Below are 14,709 nucleotides of genomic sequence, written 5' to 3' on the forward strand. Positions count from 1 at the left end.
ATTCGACCCAACTTAAAGCAAGTAATGCAGAAAAAATGGACAGCAGCAACCGGGATGATTTCTGATTTCGCAAACTCTCGACTACCGAGCCTGACACCAGCCTACCCAGCAGCCTCCCCTCCCCACGGCTGGAGCCTCTAATCCAGACACCGCCACGGACCTGCTACACACAGCACCAAGGCCTGCCATGTTTTACTGAGCAACTAGTGATGACCTGAGATTTTACGGTAGGACTCAAAAAGAGCAAGTGGAACTTCAACTCAACATCAGGTCACAAACAATCAACTGCTATTTTATTACCTGGATAAAAGAAAGATGAGATGGATTTCAGTCCATAATAAAACACTTAACCAAAGATGAGTGTGTGAAAATAGTACACGGACAAATCTTTAAAAAAAAGAAAACGTATTCGGTCATTTCCAGATAATCAGTTTCCAGATTAGGAAATTACTTGCGTACACTATTAAGGGGTTTCTCATTGAAGAAATATTTCTTACATAAATCTCAAAATCATTTGGACACAAGAATTCTTCAGAAGGAAAGTAATAAAATACATTCTTAAATAGCAATCTTATAATGAGAAACAGTTTTTTGGTAAGTGTACCAAAAAATAATGCTTTGTTTTTTATTTACTCAGGTAAAGGGAGACATGATTTGTTAAACTATATTCTTTTACATTTATAACTCACTATCTTTAAAGTCAGATCTAACTTTTAGCTTTTCTATTATTTTTCCATAATCTTTTCAAAGCTGTGCAATCACATCCCAAATTATAGACCCAAAAATTGCAACCACAAATTTGTTCTTTACACAAAAAGTAATCTTTGTGAAATCAGATTAATTATAATGCCATAACAGATCATCATTTTCACTTTATACCACCTTTCTCTAAGATTTATTTTTAAAAAATACTTTCAAAATATTTTAAATAAGGAGCAAAAAAAACAAAACAAAACTTGTGTTTGAGTCACATAAGACAATATTTTTCATTTTTAAGAAGTTTCTTAATCTGAGGGTAATCTTACAATGAGAGAAAGAAGGATATCCGTTAAGATTCTGCTTGCAGTGAGGAAACAGTCTCTGTTTAGGGGGTGGAGTCAGTCCCCGTGTCCAGGGAGGGGGCAGGGGGAGGGGGAGCCACTGTCAGACGCTCGTGATGGAAGCTAAACAGTTGGGCGATTTCTGCAGTTTCTCTGGCTGCGTGTTGGGGGGCTCCGGGATACTGCGGAAGCTGAAGGGGGGGCCGCTGCTGGTGGTGCCCATGTGACCGGGGCTCAGGGCAGGGTTCTGCCGTCTATTGCTCTCCACGATGCTCGAGGTGTTGGAGGCCAGACTCTCACGTGTGCTGCGGGGGGGATGAAACAAAGAGACACAGAAGGAGGGAGGTGAGAGAGAGAAAGGATAGAAAGTATGTGTGTGTGTGTGTGTGTGAGTGAGACACAGAGAGACAGACAGATAGAGGGATGTGAGAGAAATATGAGTGAAATAAATGGAGGAAGAGAAATTAGAGCAGAAAATGAAAAAGAAAATAATTATATAAAAGTTTTATACATTTAAAAATGTTTCTCTAACTATATAAGAGAAAACTCCTTGATTACATTGTTTACATATGGCGTATCAAAATATTGCCAAGCGACCGTACCTATGATTTTATTTGAGGCATTTTGGTTCCCCCACCCCATACAAAATTTAAATAAGAAGTCGGGAATTAAGCAAAATGCTTAAAACCTAAGACTCCTGAGACTGTAGAATATACTGAAAACACATAATCGCATTGTGATCTCAGGGTTACGTTATTAATCCTAATAACTCATTCCCCTAATACAGGATACACACACTGCTCTCCAGTCCATCATCATCGGTGTTCTTCTCCATACGCCCTCACCTCAGCCATACTTGCCAGCATAGTTCGATTTTCAATCAGCATATTTCTTTCCTAATAATCTGTATTCCTTTCCACACATGTAGTTCCCGTTATGAACTCACATGAAAGAGAGCATTGTTCACACTAAAGGGTAGACAGAAACACCCTTGCCACTCAGACGAGGATCGCCACAGTGGTATTTCAAGGAAGGGATCTTTTGGAGTGAATTATGTGGGTTCTTGAACATAGGAATAATGGAACATTTACCTGGTGCTTTGTTTATCAAAAAGGTGCGCCGGCTGTCCAATCTCATACACATTAAAAAGCACACAGAGGCCCACACTCATGTGGTTATTCCAGCAACAGTTAACAATTTATTTTATTTTCAAGGCGGATATGCTCCTTCTTCAACGGCATACACAATTGCCAGTGAAAGACAGGTCATATTTAAGGTGTTCACCTCCAAAAACACATTCTTGTAGATATGGCCATTAACAAGGAATTTATAGGTATAATTGTGGAAGGGTTAAAGAGGGCAAAATGAAGATAAACTCAATCAGATTATCTGTATTAATGGAAGAGTCGGAACAGGATCAGGAAGGGAAACACATGTAGGCAAATGCACACACACACATGCACACACACTCACACACACACACATGCACACACACTCACACACACACACATGCACACACACTCACACACACACATGCACACACACTCACACACACACATGCACACAAAAACAGGTACACACAAACTCTTACGTCAACATACAATCTCATAAATTGTACTGTGGTAACTTCAAAATGATTCTGCCAGCCCAAAATCTCATTTAAAGTGCGAGTCCAATATTGGTGCATTTGCAGAAATTGCAATGACATCATCGCTAATGTGATGACTCATCCAGGAAATAGAGAATGACTGAGTGAGCGAATGTGTGTGAGCACGCTAAAATTAGAAGACTTTGGCAAGCTGTATCAGTCTAATAATTCATATGCACAATCCTGGGAACTCTCTTTGAGATAATGCATCTATATGAGCTTTCATCTAATCAGCATCTCCCAGACAGCCAATCTGCTTTGTATTAGAATGACCATGAAACAAACAAGACTCCCACTGAAACCCATTCAGCTCACTGTTCCATGTCCAGTTCGACACAAAACACACACAGACACACACATACACACACACACACACGACTGTTACCAAGGTGACAGACTATGGTACATCCATTTGTCCTCAATGACTGCTAGATACAAAGAGAAAACTTATATAAAAAGAAAACGTGAAATATGGCCTAAATTGTCCCTTCAGAGTGACCAACAACCCAGCACCTAGTGCCAAGTGTGTCTGAAAAGTAAGTCCTGGTTACTCCTTATGTAGTTTGTAACACTGGGGAGTTCCTCACTTTATATTTATTCAATAGAGTAATTTTCAGTGCAGTGGATTGTTCACATTGACAACACTGTAAAGTGGCACCATGGATATGTGGGGTACCTGCTACAAAATTAGTTCCCCTCTTAAGAGTTACATTTCAGGTGTTGAATGCCTCTCTCTCTCTACAGTATGTGTGTGTGAGTGTGGGTGTATGTATGGGCCCTTACACGGTAAACAAAGAGCAAACATAGCAATTGCGATAAAGTTTGAATTGATTCGATGTATGCATTTCATAATCTGGCAATCAGAAACCGTTCTAAATGAATTAGTCAACAATGATTTTTCTCTGATATCCAATGAGGATTTTTACTGGAATATTTGCATGGTGAGCAAATGTAAATTTTATTCCCCCAACACTGAGCTTCTGCATATAATCTGGTTTCAATCAGTCCTCAAGTCTGTCTTCAAAATATGTATTTGTACCAATTCTTAAAAAAGAAAATCCTGCAACGAGGGAACACTGATTAGATACATATTCATCTGGATCAAAGAGGACTGGACTGCCACATAAAGTTGGCAAAATACAATACAGTAAAATGGAAGGAAATTCCCAATGTTTCACAAAGATGACAGTCCCAGTTGACCTAAACCTCAGTAATCACTAAGATTGAAGCAGAGGTGTTGTCATCTTATCCACAAGCAAAATTAAATTGCTTCAGACAGATGACCATTGCACTAGTGAACATTCATCTGTATTTGCGTACTACAAACCAGATACAGGGTGCTGGAAGAAAGGAAACACATTAAAAAGGGTAATTTGTCATGACAAGAAAACTATGCATTCAGTCATCCACCCAGTTGGTGGCGCTGGGTGACATACTTGTCATTTAGCAGCCTGTGTATTACCAAAGAACAGAAGACAGGAGAAAACAGGAATCTTCTGAAAACACTTACTGTACTTGCATCACTGGTTACCTCCCAAAACTTTACACATGCACACACGCACATCAACAAAACTGAAACAGCGTGATTTTCCATTTGTCCATGTATATAAAAATACATGTATGAAATGGTATTTATTGGACATGAGCAAACAAACAAACAAAAAAACAAACACATACTAGTGAAGGGATCTTCATTGTTCAGGCAGTGTTTTAATGCCCAAATACTACCAGCTAAGTGGCTGATGTCCATGTTTCTGCCTGTGGGTGACTGGAAGAATGGTTACCTTGCACTCAACAAAAACAGCTATATTTTGGGTAGAGAAGGCCATTAGGAGGACAGGGGTTCTTTTAGTAAAGCCTGTTCCAAAACCAATCTTAACTACACTCAAAAGTTGTGTGTGTGCGTGTGTGTGCGTGCATGTGTTACCTGCGGGATTATCTGTGTTTGTGTGCAGGTTTATGTTGTAGGCCTGCGAGTATGGATTAGGGTTCACAACATTCTCTTGCTCTAGAGGCCATAACACATGTATGAGCACAATAGCAGGAAGTGGAGAGTGGTCTATTATCAATTAATGATATTTAATGTATTCAATATCCTATAATTATATAATGGTAACTTTATAGCTACCCACATTTACGATTACTCACAAGAATAGTGTTCACCTGCTGTGTTTTGTTGCATAATACCTTATCAACGATAGGGAAATTAACAAATTTGTACATAGGACATACAACACAAGACGGTGAACATTTTTGATTGAAATGCAACGGGTTCTAGTTAATATGGAAATAGCATATTAACAAACTTATTGCGTGCTTATGTGCATGTACTTGTGTATCCAAATGCATTTGCGTATAAGCCAAAATTAGGGGCTGCTTCAGTCAACATGGTGAATTGTAGACCCTCCGTCCCAGAGTGGTACAACAGCAGTAGTGCACCAACCTGCGGGGCCACATGGGGTTCTATCACATATCAGGATTACTGAGTTAGCTGGGTACATTCACGAGCAAAATCTGGAACAGCTGTTTTTACTTCAGTCCATGTTCAAGTTTTAGAAGGGCTTTGGGTTTTACTCTGTGAACTCAGTAATCCCGCTTTGTGATATAGCCCCCTGGTCACAGAGTATGGTCATTCTTTGAAAACAGACTAGGGGGCACATTGTGACATGGAAGGCCAATGTCTTAGCGAGAAAAGCCACCCAGCAGGGCTTATGACCAGATGAAGGTGTTCCCGTTTACCACTGCACCCAAGTGCTGAGACAGGCACTTATTTGAGAGTATTGGATGAGAAGAGAATCATGGGTAATGGTTTGGGCATCAAAATGAGACCATGAACAGGCAAAAAAGCAGGGAGCATCATTCCAGCACAAAGAGGCAAACAACACAGGGGACACATACACGGGAGGTTGAAATGGTGCATGTAAAAACAATACTTATTTTAATAGTTTTGCATTTAAAATACACCAAAAAAAGCCAACAAAGAATCTAAACAAAAATGGACAAATTCACAGCCAGACATGAAGGGAAATGCATAATTACAATTCATATATCTCAGAGCCTCAATTTTATTTTATTTTTATTTATTCAGCAGCAGAAATGGGAGGGTGAGACATGGGGTCATTTTCAAGACTGCAAAAAATGGTATCCCATTTTCCTCCACCTCCTTTTTCTCCACCTTACATGTCAGTCATAAAAGCCTAGGGTACTCTCCCGCTTCTTCAACAAAACCAAGCAGAGCCCATAGACCACTGGCATTTGAGGACATTGCCCCATCTGATGCTTTGTGCATGGGGTGAGAGTGGAAAGGTATGACGATAGATTTGTTGGTGGCCAGAACAGCGCATACCTCTAATTGCGGTGCGTTGAAATATGCACGAAATATCATCATGTGGATCATGTGGAAGATGAACACCACATCAATATCACTGACGCCATATTACAGAGCCCATGTTTGCTTGTGTTTAAGTTTTTATATTACCTGTGCATGTTGCAATCCTTATTTTTGGAAACGAGAGAAATTGCTTGGCTGTAAATTTAAACATTTACAACGACCTGAAATTGTGCAAATTTGAAATTCAATCAAACACACCATGCAGCAAATGGGAAAAGGAACAAAAACATTCTGAATCAAGTTGTAAAAAAAGCAAGTATAATTTGCTTGTATATGACGTGAACCAATTATAATGGAATAAAAAAATGTAAACAAATAATTATTTAATAAAAAAAAAACAATAAACGGAATATTCACAATCTTACGGTGATGGATGAAAGTGGTTATCTTGGGATTGTCACATGAGGTGGTAAATCAGTTGTTAAATTACCACTTCCTTCAGAGTTCAAGCACCAAAATATAATTATATTCAATGCATCACAACCACTTCAGATGCACCACAAGTGAGGCAAGCCATGTATGACCAATACAGGATACAGAGGCAAGGGTGTGATGGACTTTTTAGTCAGCACTTTTCTGTAGAGAAGTTTCCTCCAAACCTGAGAGACTGATTTCAGTATGTTTATATAGAAAAACACATTACCCCGTGGTAAAATCACCCTCCCTAATCCACAGAATAATCCTCCAGAGCATGGATACCCCCTTACCCTCTCATATCAGCCATCTTTCCATGTAACTGCGCTATAACGGTGGTGGGAACTAAGCCTTACCGTGGAGAGTTAAATCCACTATCCACCGTGACGCTGCTGCTGTCCATGCTGTCGAGGCGGGCCGAGTGGGCAGACTTTTGGCTGCTGTTGTTCTCCCCCTCCTTGGGGCTGAGGAGGGTGAGGTTGCTCTCGAACTTGCGCTGCAGGTCCCTCTCCTTCTCTCGCTCCAGCAGCCACTGCATGGTCCCGCCCCCCTCCCGGACCTTGCCCTCGCCCGCCGTGGCCTTCCGCGCCGCCTCCTCCGAGTCGTCGTCGTCCGACACGTTGTAGTAGTCGAAGGCGGCCTCGGCGGCCCCTGGGGTCGCCTCGGGGCCCGGCGTGGCAGAGGCGCCGGTCGGCGCCGCAGGGGCCGGTTCCGGGCAATCCGGGACCTCAGCTGACTTGGGGTGTGGGGACTTGCGCAGCGTGCCTGATTTGGAGTGACCGCCCTCCACATAGCCCATGGAGGCCAGGGGGTTGTGAGGGGGCTTGAACAAAGTATCTTTGCTGAATATTTCCTTCCGCTTGTCCGTGCTGCCCCCCCCACCAGGGTCTGTGTTGTGTTGGTGTATCAAACGTCCGTTGGGCATAGGCTCTGGCGTCTGGCTCACCACCAGGGGGCTGACACCATTCTGTCCCTTAGCTGCATCATCTTTGTACTCAATCGGGTGTGGGGAGGTGAGGAGAGGGGTCTTCCGGTCAGACGGAGACCCCTTCCTCACGCCATCCGATGAGGTCAAAGTGTCATGGTCAGTTTTACTCAGGGGTGAGGGGGCGGTGAGGATTGTTTCGTTGGACGTATTGCACTGAAAGTAGTCATCAGCCGTGGGCTTGGGCGAACAGGCCTTCAAGTCGCTGTAGGCTGGCAGACTGTCCCGGCTCTTGTTCTTTTCATGCGGACTGCAGATCCTGAGGTCCTCGAGGGGCCCCTTCCCGATATCAGGCACACAAACCTCAGAGTTGAATTTAGCAGCGGAGAACATAATTCGTGAATAATGGGGTGCCTGGGCAGCCCTCAGGGTCCCGTCATCAGTGTAGTAACGGCTCCGGTCGTCGGGGCTGTGATCGAAGTCCTCAGACGTGCCCCCGGCCGAAGCAGGCCCCCCGAGTGGGCCCTTAGAGTTTTCCATGGAACGGGACCTCTCTTTGGCCTTGTCCGACCTCTCGTTGCGCGACTTCCGATCCTGCGTGTGACTGTGGCTGCGGTGAACCTTGGAGTGGGACGTTCCCCGGGAGGGTTCTGGGAAAGGCATCTCTGTCCGCCTCTTGGCCAGCTCCCCCGAGACATCCCACTCAGGTGTAATAGGAAAGTGGGACTCCACAATGTTGGGGTTGCTGTGGACCAGGTAGCTCCCCCTGCTGCGCTCCACTGAGAACATGCGATCCCGCGTTGTCCGGGCCAGGGTGGCGGCCACATGGAAGCCGTAGTCCCGCTCGGCCGCCACCTCCAGGTTGGAGCCCTCCGAGGGGTCGCCCCGGGACGCCCGGGTCTTGCTGTGCGAGCGGGGCTTCCCGTGCAGCTTCCGGTGGCCCCGGCTCCTCCGGCTGCGGCCACTGTGCTGCGCTGAAGACCCCGCCTTGCTCCTCTGGGCCTTCTCCTCCTCCAGCCGCTTCATCACCGCTGTGTGCCGCATCACGTTTTCCACCGTGAGGTCTGGGTTGATCCGCCGGATGATCTCCATCTCCACCTCCCGGGGAATGGCAGCGGGCGTGTCCTCGTCCCGGAGCGGCCACTCCTCCGGAGGGAACTGAGCGGAGAAGTTGGCCAGGTGCTTGGCTTTGTCCTTCTTGAAGCTCAGCCGGAATAGCTTCAGCCCAAACTTCTTGGACTGCTTCTCGCCAGTCACCCCTTCCTTGCGCTTGGTAAGCGTGTCCGTCTTGTAGGAGAAGTTAGTGGTACTCTTGCTCTTCTCCGTGTTGGCGGCTGCAGCAGGGGCGGCCTGGTGCAGGGTGCTTGCCAGAGGTGGGGGCGGGTAGGGTTCCTTCAGCTCTTTGGGGGACTTCCTCTGGAGGGTGGAGGCGTGGGTGCTGTGCAGGTCGTCCCGGTACGAGTTATAGGAGTCGCAGTGGTTCTTGTGGTGTGGCCTTTCGCGCACGCAGCCGGAGGCGGAGGGCGTAATGGTGCCAGACTGCGGGGAGGTGCACTGCTGCTGCTGCCGGTCTGCCGGTATCCGCTCGTCCAGCTGGTACCACTTGCTGTTAGTCCTGATGAGGGAGGGTGTGATGAAGTACGTCTGGGGCGTGACAATGAAGTACCCCTCCGGTGTCGGGTAGATCTTCCTCTCCCTCACCAGCATGCTCAGCGTGTGACGGAGGATCTCCGGACTTGGTGTTGGAACACCTGAGGGCACGCAGAAGAACAAAGTCAACAACATTAAAAGGACTTGCAATTTCTCATCAAAAAGTTGTCTTTGGCTTCACCTCATGCTTTGAATTTGAAAAGCAACATTTCATACATATTAGGCATTCATACTGTACATACATGCATACAGACCTGCGTAGCGTAACGCAATTATTTTACGTTCTGCAGTACCAAAAGCAGAAGCAGGTTCTGTGGCACTCCTTGAGCAACAGGCTGCAGTTCCTCCAATCACAGAGCTTCACATATTACCTCACGTTACATCACCACGGTCTCTTGCCCACTCCTGATGTCGCACCTAACCCCAAGATACGCTGGCTACCGTGGAAACCCTGCGACCTTAGCTGCTCCACAAACAATTTCAAACTGTCTGGCCAGCTGATAATTCCCACACTGTGTTTTGAGCGGCCTTGCCAGATGCAGGACTCTCCCTCCTTTAATTAGTTTTGGGTGATTGTTCAAACAATCTGGGTGTTTCAGTTCTAAAAACAACAGTAGGGCCTAAAACGGCGTGGCATGATTATAAGGCACAGGGTCCAGAAAAGGAGACCCTCTTGGCTCCCATCTGCCTAACCATGGGCAAGTGCTTCCCAATGTCTTTAAGCCGACTGCCCTGTAAATAAGCAGACGTGTTTTATAGCTTGACATAATGTTAAAATATGGAAGGATGGGACAGGTCAATGCTGAGAAAATTGGTTAGGCACACTGGAGGATAGCAATGTTTTAAGTGACAGCAAAAATAGGGTAGAGGGGAAGAGGCAATAATGATCATGATGGAGAGACAGTATGATGTACCAGAATTATGTATGAGGATTTGACAGGAACAAAGCTTTCTTTGCAATAACTTTATAAATTAACGTAACTTTTATATTGTTTACATCTGAATTTTATAATTATTTTTTGTGTTAAGGTGGTTTCCCAGCAGAATGAAGGAGAGTAGTGGTGAAGCAGTCATTTTGAATTCAGAAAAAGAGAATATAGGTACCGTTGAGATAAAATCTATATTATACATTATAAAAAAATCTATACAAAAAAATGAATAAATTTTCTTGAAAATTTTACAAATATGCTGGGACCAATAGATTAATCTGCACTTAACAGGGTGTGGACGTCTGGCTCTCGCACTCCACATAGCGTCATTGCATCAGCCATCTTAGTCAGTCGAGAGCCAGGAGTGAGCGCGTGCACGTGCAAGAGCGCGTAGCATAGCGTGGCGCGGCGCGAGAGCATATAAGTGTGTAAGCCTTTAGCTGCGACTCGCGTGTCAATTGATACGATGCCCTCAGTTAATGTTTCGGTCACGCTGAGGCGATGTTGTGTCACCTGGCCATAACGTTACAGCCAGGAATGTTATCCCCCTGCTTCGGTCAGGAGACTCTCCCACAAGGATTTATTCCTTTTTTTCAGTCTGTGTGTGTGTGTGTGTGTGTGTGTGTGTGGGGGGGGGGGGGATGACGGTGGGGAGGGGGGTGGGTTAAATCTGTCCTGGTCCACTCCAAAACCCTTTTTTACCTCATCAGTTGGGACACACATAGGAATACGCATGTGCGAGGATAATACAACAGATAAGCTCGAACTGGCTAGGGTTAAGTCTTGCCTGCCATTACATCATACTGAGTTAGTTGCCATACCAACATGACGCAACAGTGAGACTTCTTTTTTCTCTCTCACACACGCACCCTCTCTCTCGCTCTCTCTTTCTCTCTCTGGAAAGAGCAGAGTTCTGTTTTTGACTGTACCCAGTCTCCTCTGTGCCGTGATCGAGCAGTGTGGCATGAAAGGAGAAATCAAAACAGTCGGCAAACCCAGGCGGGGTGCACGTCTGGAACACGCGGCCCCCAGAGACCAGACGTTCGGCAGGGCCGCTCGGATCTGCCCAAGTCCACCGTTTGGCCAAGTGCACTCCCAAACGAAGCCAGTCACCGTAACAAGGAACCAGTGGAGACCCTCGACCTTCACACGGCCAATTTGGGGAAAAAGCCAACGTGGTACTGCCTCCCTGTAACCTGCTGGGAGCCACTGGGAGGTAATGGGATTCCGATTAGCACCTGGTATCTACGGAGGAGAAAGTCAACGTCGGCTGGTTACCCCTTTGATCAATATTTAATTGCCGAGTTGTTCTCCCTGTCCTTCAGTTCCCCCTGCCTGCCCTCCACCCCACCTGCCCCACAGGTTCTCCAATGGCACTAAAAGCAGCCACGGCCGTGCCTCTGACCCCAATAATTCAACGGACATCAATAACAGAGGACCCATTGCTGGGGGACTTATTACTTAAATGTGTCTGAAAGTAAGAGGCTGCATAACAGGATCAGCTTTTCCTGCCCTGTTGTGTTAATCCATCCAACACTAGCCCTCCACTCTCTTGCGGGGTTTCCCAGGCCTTGAAACAGGGGTCAGGGTTAGAGTGGAGGTCTAGGCTCCATCCTCTGTTCTGGCTTGGTATGGCTGTCACTGAAGTGGCTTAAAAAACTACAAATACTGTCCATATTCCATGAACAAAGGGTAGGAGTATAGTATGAGCATGGTGAGGTATGAGTATTGTGTTGTGTTGATCAATTATCATTTTTACATAATTGATCCTGAGTGTATGCAACTGTCTTGTGTGTCAATAATTATTATATGTTATATAGGTTATATAGGTTCCTGTTGTTCGCTGCAGTTGCACACCGGGACCGGGGTTCGATTCTCGGTCCTGCCAAAAGCCAAGTTTGGCCGGCTCACGTGGAGCAGCAATAATTGGCTCACTGCTCCAGAGGGAGGGACTTGGCAGGGTTAGTAGATCGCCGCACAAAACAAGCACTTCGGGCGCCTCGGAATCACGGTTACAGCTTGGGAGGCGAGATGGCTTGAAGAAGGCGTGTTGCTCTCCCGTTGGCCGCCGAGGGACGGGGTGTGGGTGGTGTATCTAATACTAGCTCTAATTGAATCAGACGGGGTCCAATTGGCTACCAAATTGGGAGAAAAAGGGAAAAAAATTGGATAAAAATGATTTAAAAATATATATATATAGGTTCCTGTTATATATTTATATATTCATTAAAATGTTATGAAAAACATTATGAATTCCAAAAAATTCTAATTAAGTAGAATTTAAAATAGAATAACAAAAATTGAAACAGAAATGTTTTGCTACTGTATTTGAGGTGTAAAACAAAATGACCTTCATAACAGCCACTTTTATTAATGCTATACATTCATAGATATAATCATTTTATTATTGCATTCAGGCAGCATGGACAGCTGCTATGACAACATGTATCTAGATTAAAATCTGTTAATTACAAGAATCTGTGATATAGGTAGCCAAATGGCATTTCATTTATACACCATAATAAAACTGTCCACAAGTATGCAATAGGCATAGATTTATGTATTCTATCATTTCCTTCTAAAGTGCCCCATATACTGGCATTGGCTGAGGAAATATCAAGGTCACAGGAATATGAAAATTTCAGCAGGAGAAAAAAATGTCACAATTTACACCCTCAAAGGCTTCACTACTTGTGGTGTAAGGAGGGAGATTATGATTTTTTGCCCATCCTCAAGTCCCACCTTTAAACAACACTTTTGCTGAATCACCTCCACACACCATGCCATATCAACAGCACAGCTGTTTTGGGGGGTGGAGGCTTGGTTGGACCAAAGGGACCAGATTCTCAGAGGCTAGGGGAACCTTGCACACTTCTACATAAGGTAGCAGTATAATGAGGATGATGATGATGATGATTATTATTTAATTTAATTTATTTATTTTCAACATATTCAGCTATTAAGTGTAGAAATTGTGTGAGGAGTATTTTAACCCCCCCTCCCAACAAACTGATGAGCTCATTCAATTCTAATTGTCAGCCCAACCATCTCATGAGAGAAACAAACTGGCTCATGGTCATTTGGGACAGAATCTAAACAACTCCCTTCGGACAGAGTCTAATAAACAAGCATTGGTTCAGCTCCCGAGTTAGTACCGTGCATGGAAGTCTATCCCTCTCATTTGGGTTCATTCACACTTGACCTTTTCCTTACCTATGATTTCTTGTTTGTCTGCAGTTCAAACTATGGCAACTGATCACCTTTCAGGCTGACAATGAATCGCAGTGCAAGCCACCCTGCTAGTAGGAAATGACAAAGGCAGAAGTGAAAGCAGGCATAAGAAAACATGGAGTCCATCCATAGATTCCAGTGTTTGCCCCTGTACACAACACTGCTCCACAAGTCATTGGCAGTGGTGACTTGATGTCCAGTAGAAGACTTCCAAAGTTATTTTCCGCATGACAACAGGGTTCCATGGTTACTGCCCCTTCTCATGACTGTTCCACATTTTCCCTCTGCATGAGAACATTCCGCAGGCTTTTTCAGTGGCATTTTCTCTGCTGAGATTGGGGCGACTAAGCCACTTAAATGCTAATGTGATTCTTTATTAATTGATATGTAAAATTCAAGTACAACAACTTGTTTTCAGCACAATGATAAACTACCGTTAGCTTTCCCACCGTGGACCGAGCTATTGAATCTATACAGTACACACTGCAGGGGGGGCCCTGTGGCCACCAATAGCTAGGTAGTGCAGCAACCCATTATTTTTTTACTTGAAATCTACAAAGGACTGTTGGCTGAATTGATACTGTAAGTGATGATAAGCAAATAGAAAGTTCCACAATGTGTCAGTGTTTTGTATGTGCAATACTAGTGCCCTGTCACCCTCATCCTGAAGTCAAAGACAGACTGAGACATGAGACAGCTACCTCAGCTCAAGAGTTCACAGGTATTGCCTAGGAACATGATGGTGTTCCAGGGTTATTTTATGAAATAGTTACAATATTCATATATGCTTTGTCGGGAACAGGGCTCTTATGGTTACTTGAGCAACAGGGCTGTATGGCTACCTGAGGAAATCTTTCAGGGTCGCCACTGAAACTCAGGGGGAGGAGACATGCACAGAGCAACATCGGCCATCTATGCAGTGGCCATGGCAACAGAATGCTCCTCCCCACATGCAAAAACTGTAACTTGCTGCTTTGTCGTTTCAGCTAGCAATGATTTATTCACTGACACGTGGAACAGAAACAGCAGCCTCCAATGTAGACCCCAGTACCATGCCCTGGGGTCCCCATAGAGTCTGCAGATTGTGGTAGGGGGATGGTCAGAAGGGAAGCTTTAGCACTGTGAAGGGGGGTGTGGGGTGGGGGGTGGGGGGTGCCTGGGACCTGAGATGCCTGAGTTGCAAATGTCAGGCTTTGGTGAGGGTTTACAATTGGCTACAAAAAACCTCACATATCTCTGCCTAGGATATAATTTTAAGTGTCATGCCTGGACGTTGTGGCATATTGGTTCCCCTCTAGCATGAGCCTGTCAATGCATGCATATGCACATTTGGTACAAATCGTACCGTGACACTGTCAAGTGACTTCTGAAATGTAAACAAATTACTAATTTAGCATTTTGTCTTCCTAACAAATCACTTCCATTTCAGGCTCTAAGTAGGTTATGACAGCGAGTGAACAACACGTACACTCATGCTACAA

The 14,709-nt window shown here is 44.9% G+C and overlaps 1 protein-coding gene across 4 annotated transcripts in view; it reads right to left on the reverse strand.

The window, feature by feature from the left end:
• Window positions 1-266: 266 nt before the first annotated feature.
• The window catches only part of stox2a (storkhead box 2a), a 77,439-nt gene continuing 62,996 nt past the window's right edge, over window positions 267-14,709 (reverse strand). For 3 of the 4 annotated variants that reach the window (XM_061244225.1, XM_061244226.1, XM_061244227.1), the window contains exons 3-4: window positions 6,850-9,169; window positions 267-1,345 (exon numbers count right to left, since the gene is read on the reverse strand). In XM_061244225.1, the coding sequence (XP_061100209.1) occupies window positions 1,144-1,345; window positions 6,850-9,169 (2,522 nt within the window). In that variant the 3' untranslated portion in view covers window positions 267-1,143. Of the gene's footprint in view, window positions 1,346-6,849; window positions 9,170-10,992; window positions 11,295-14,709 lie in introns of those variants that run through there. The other variant, XM_061244228.1, reaches the window with a different exon arrangement.

Source organism: Conger conger, chromosome 6 (genome assembly GCF_963514075.1).
Source record: "Conger conger chromosome 6, fConCon1.1, whole genome shotgun sequence".
NCBI lineage: Eukaryota > Metazoa > Chordata > Actinopteri > Anguilliformes > Congridae > Conger > Conger conger.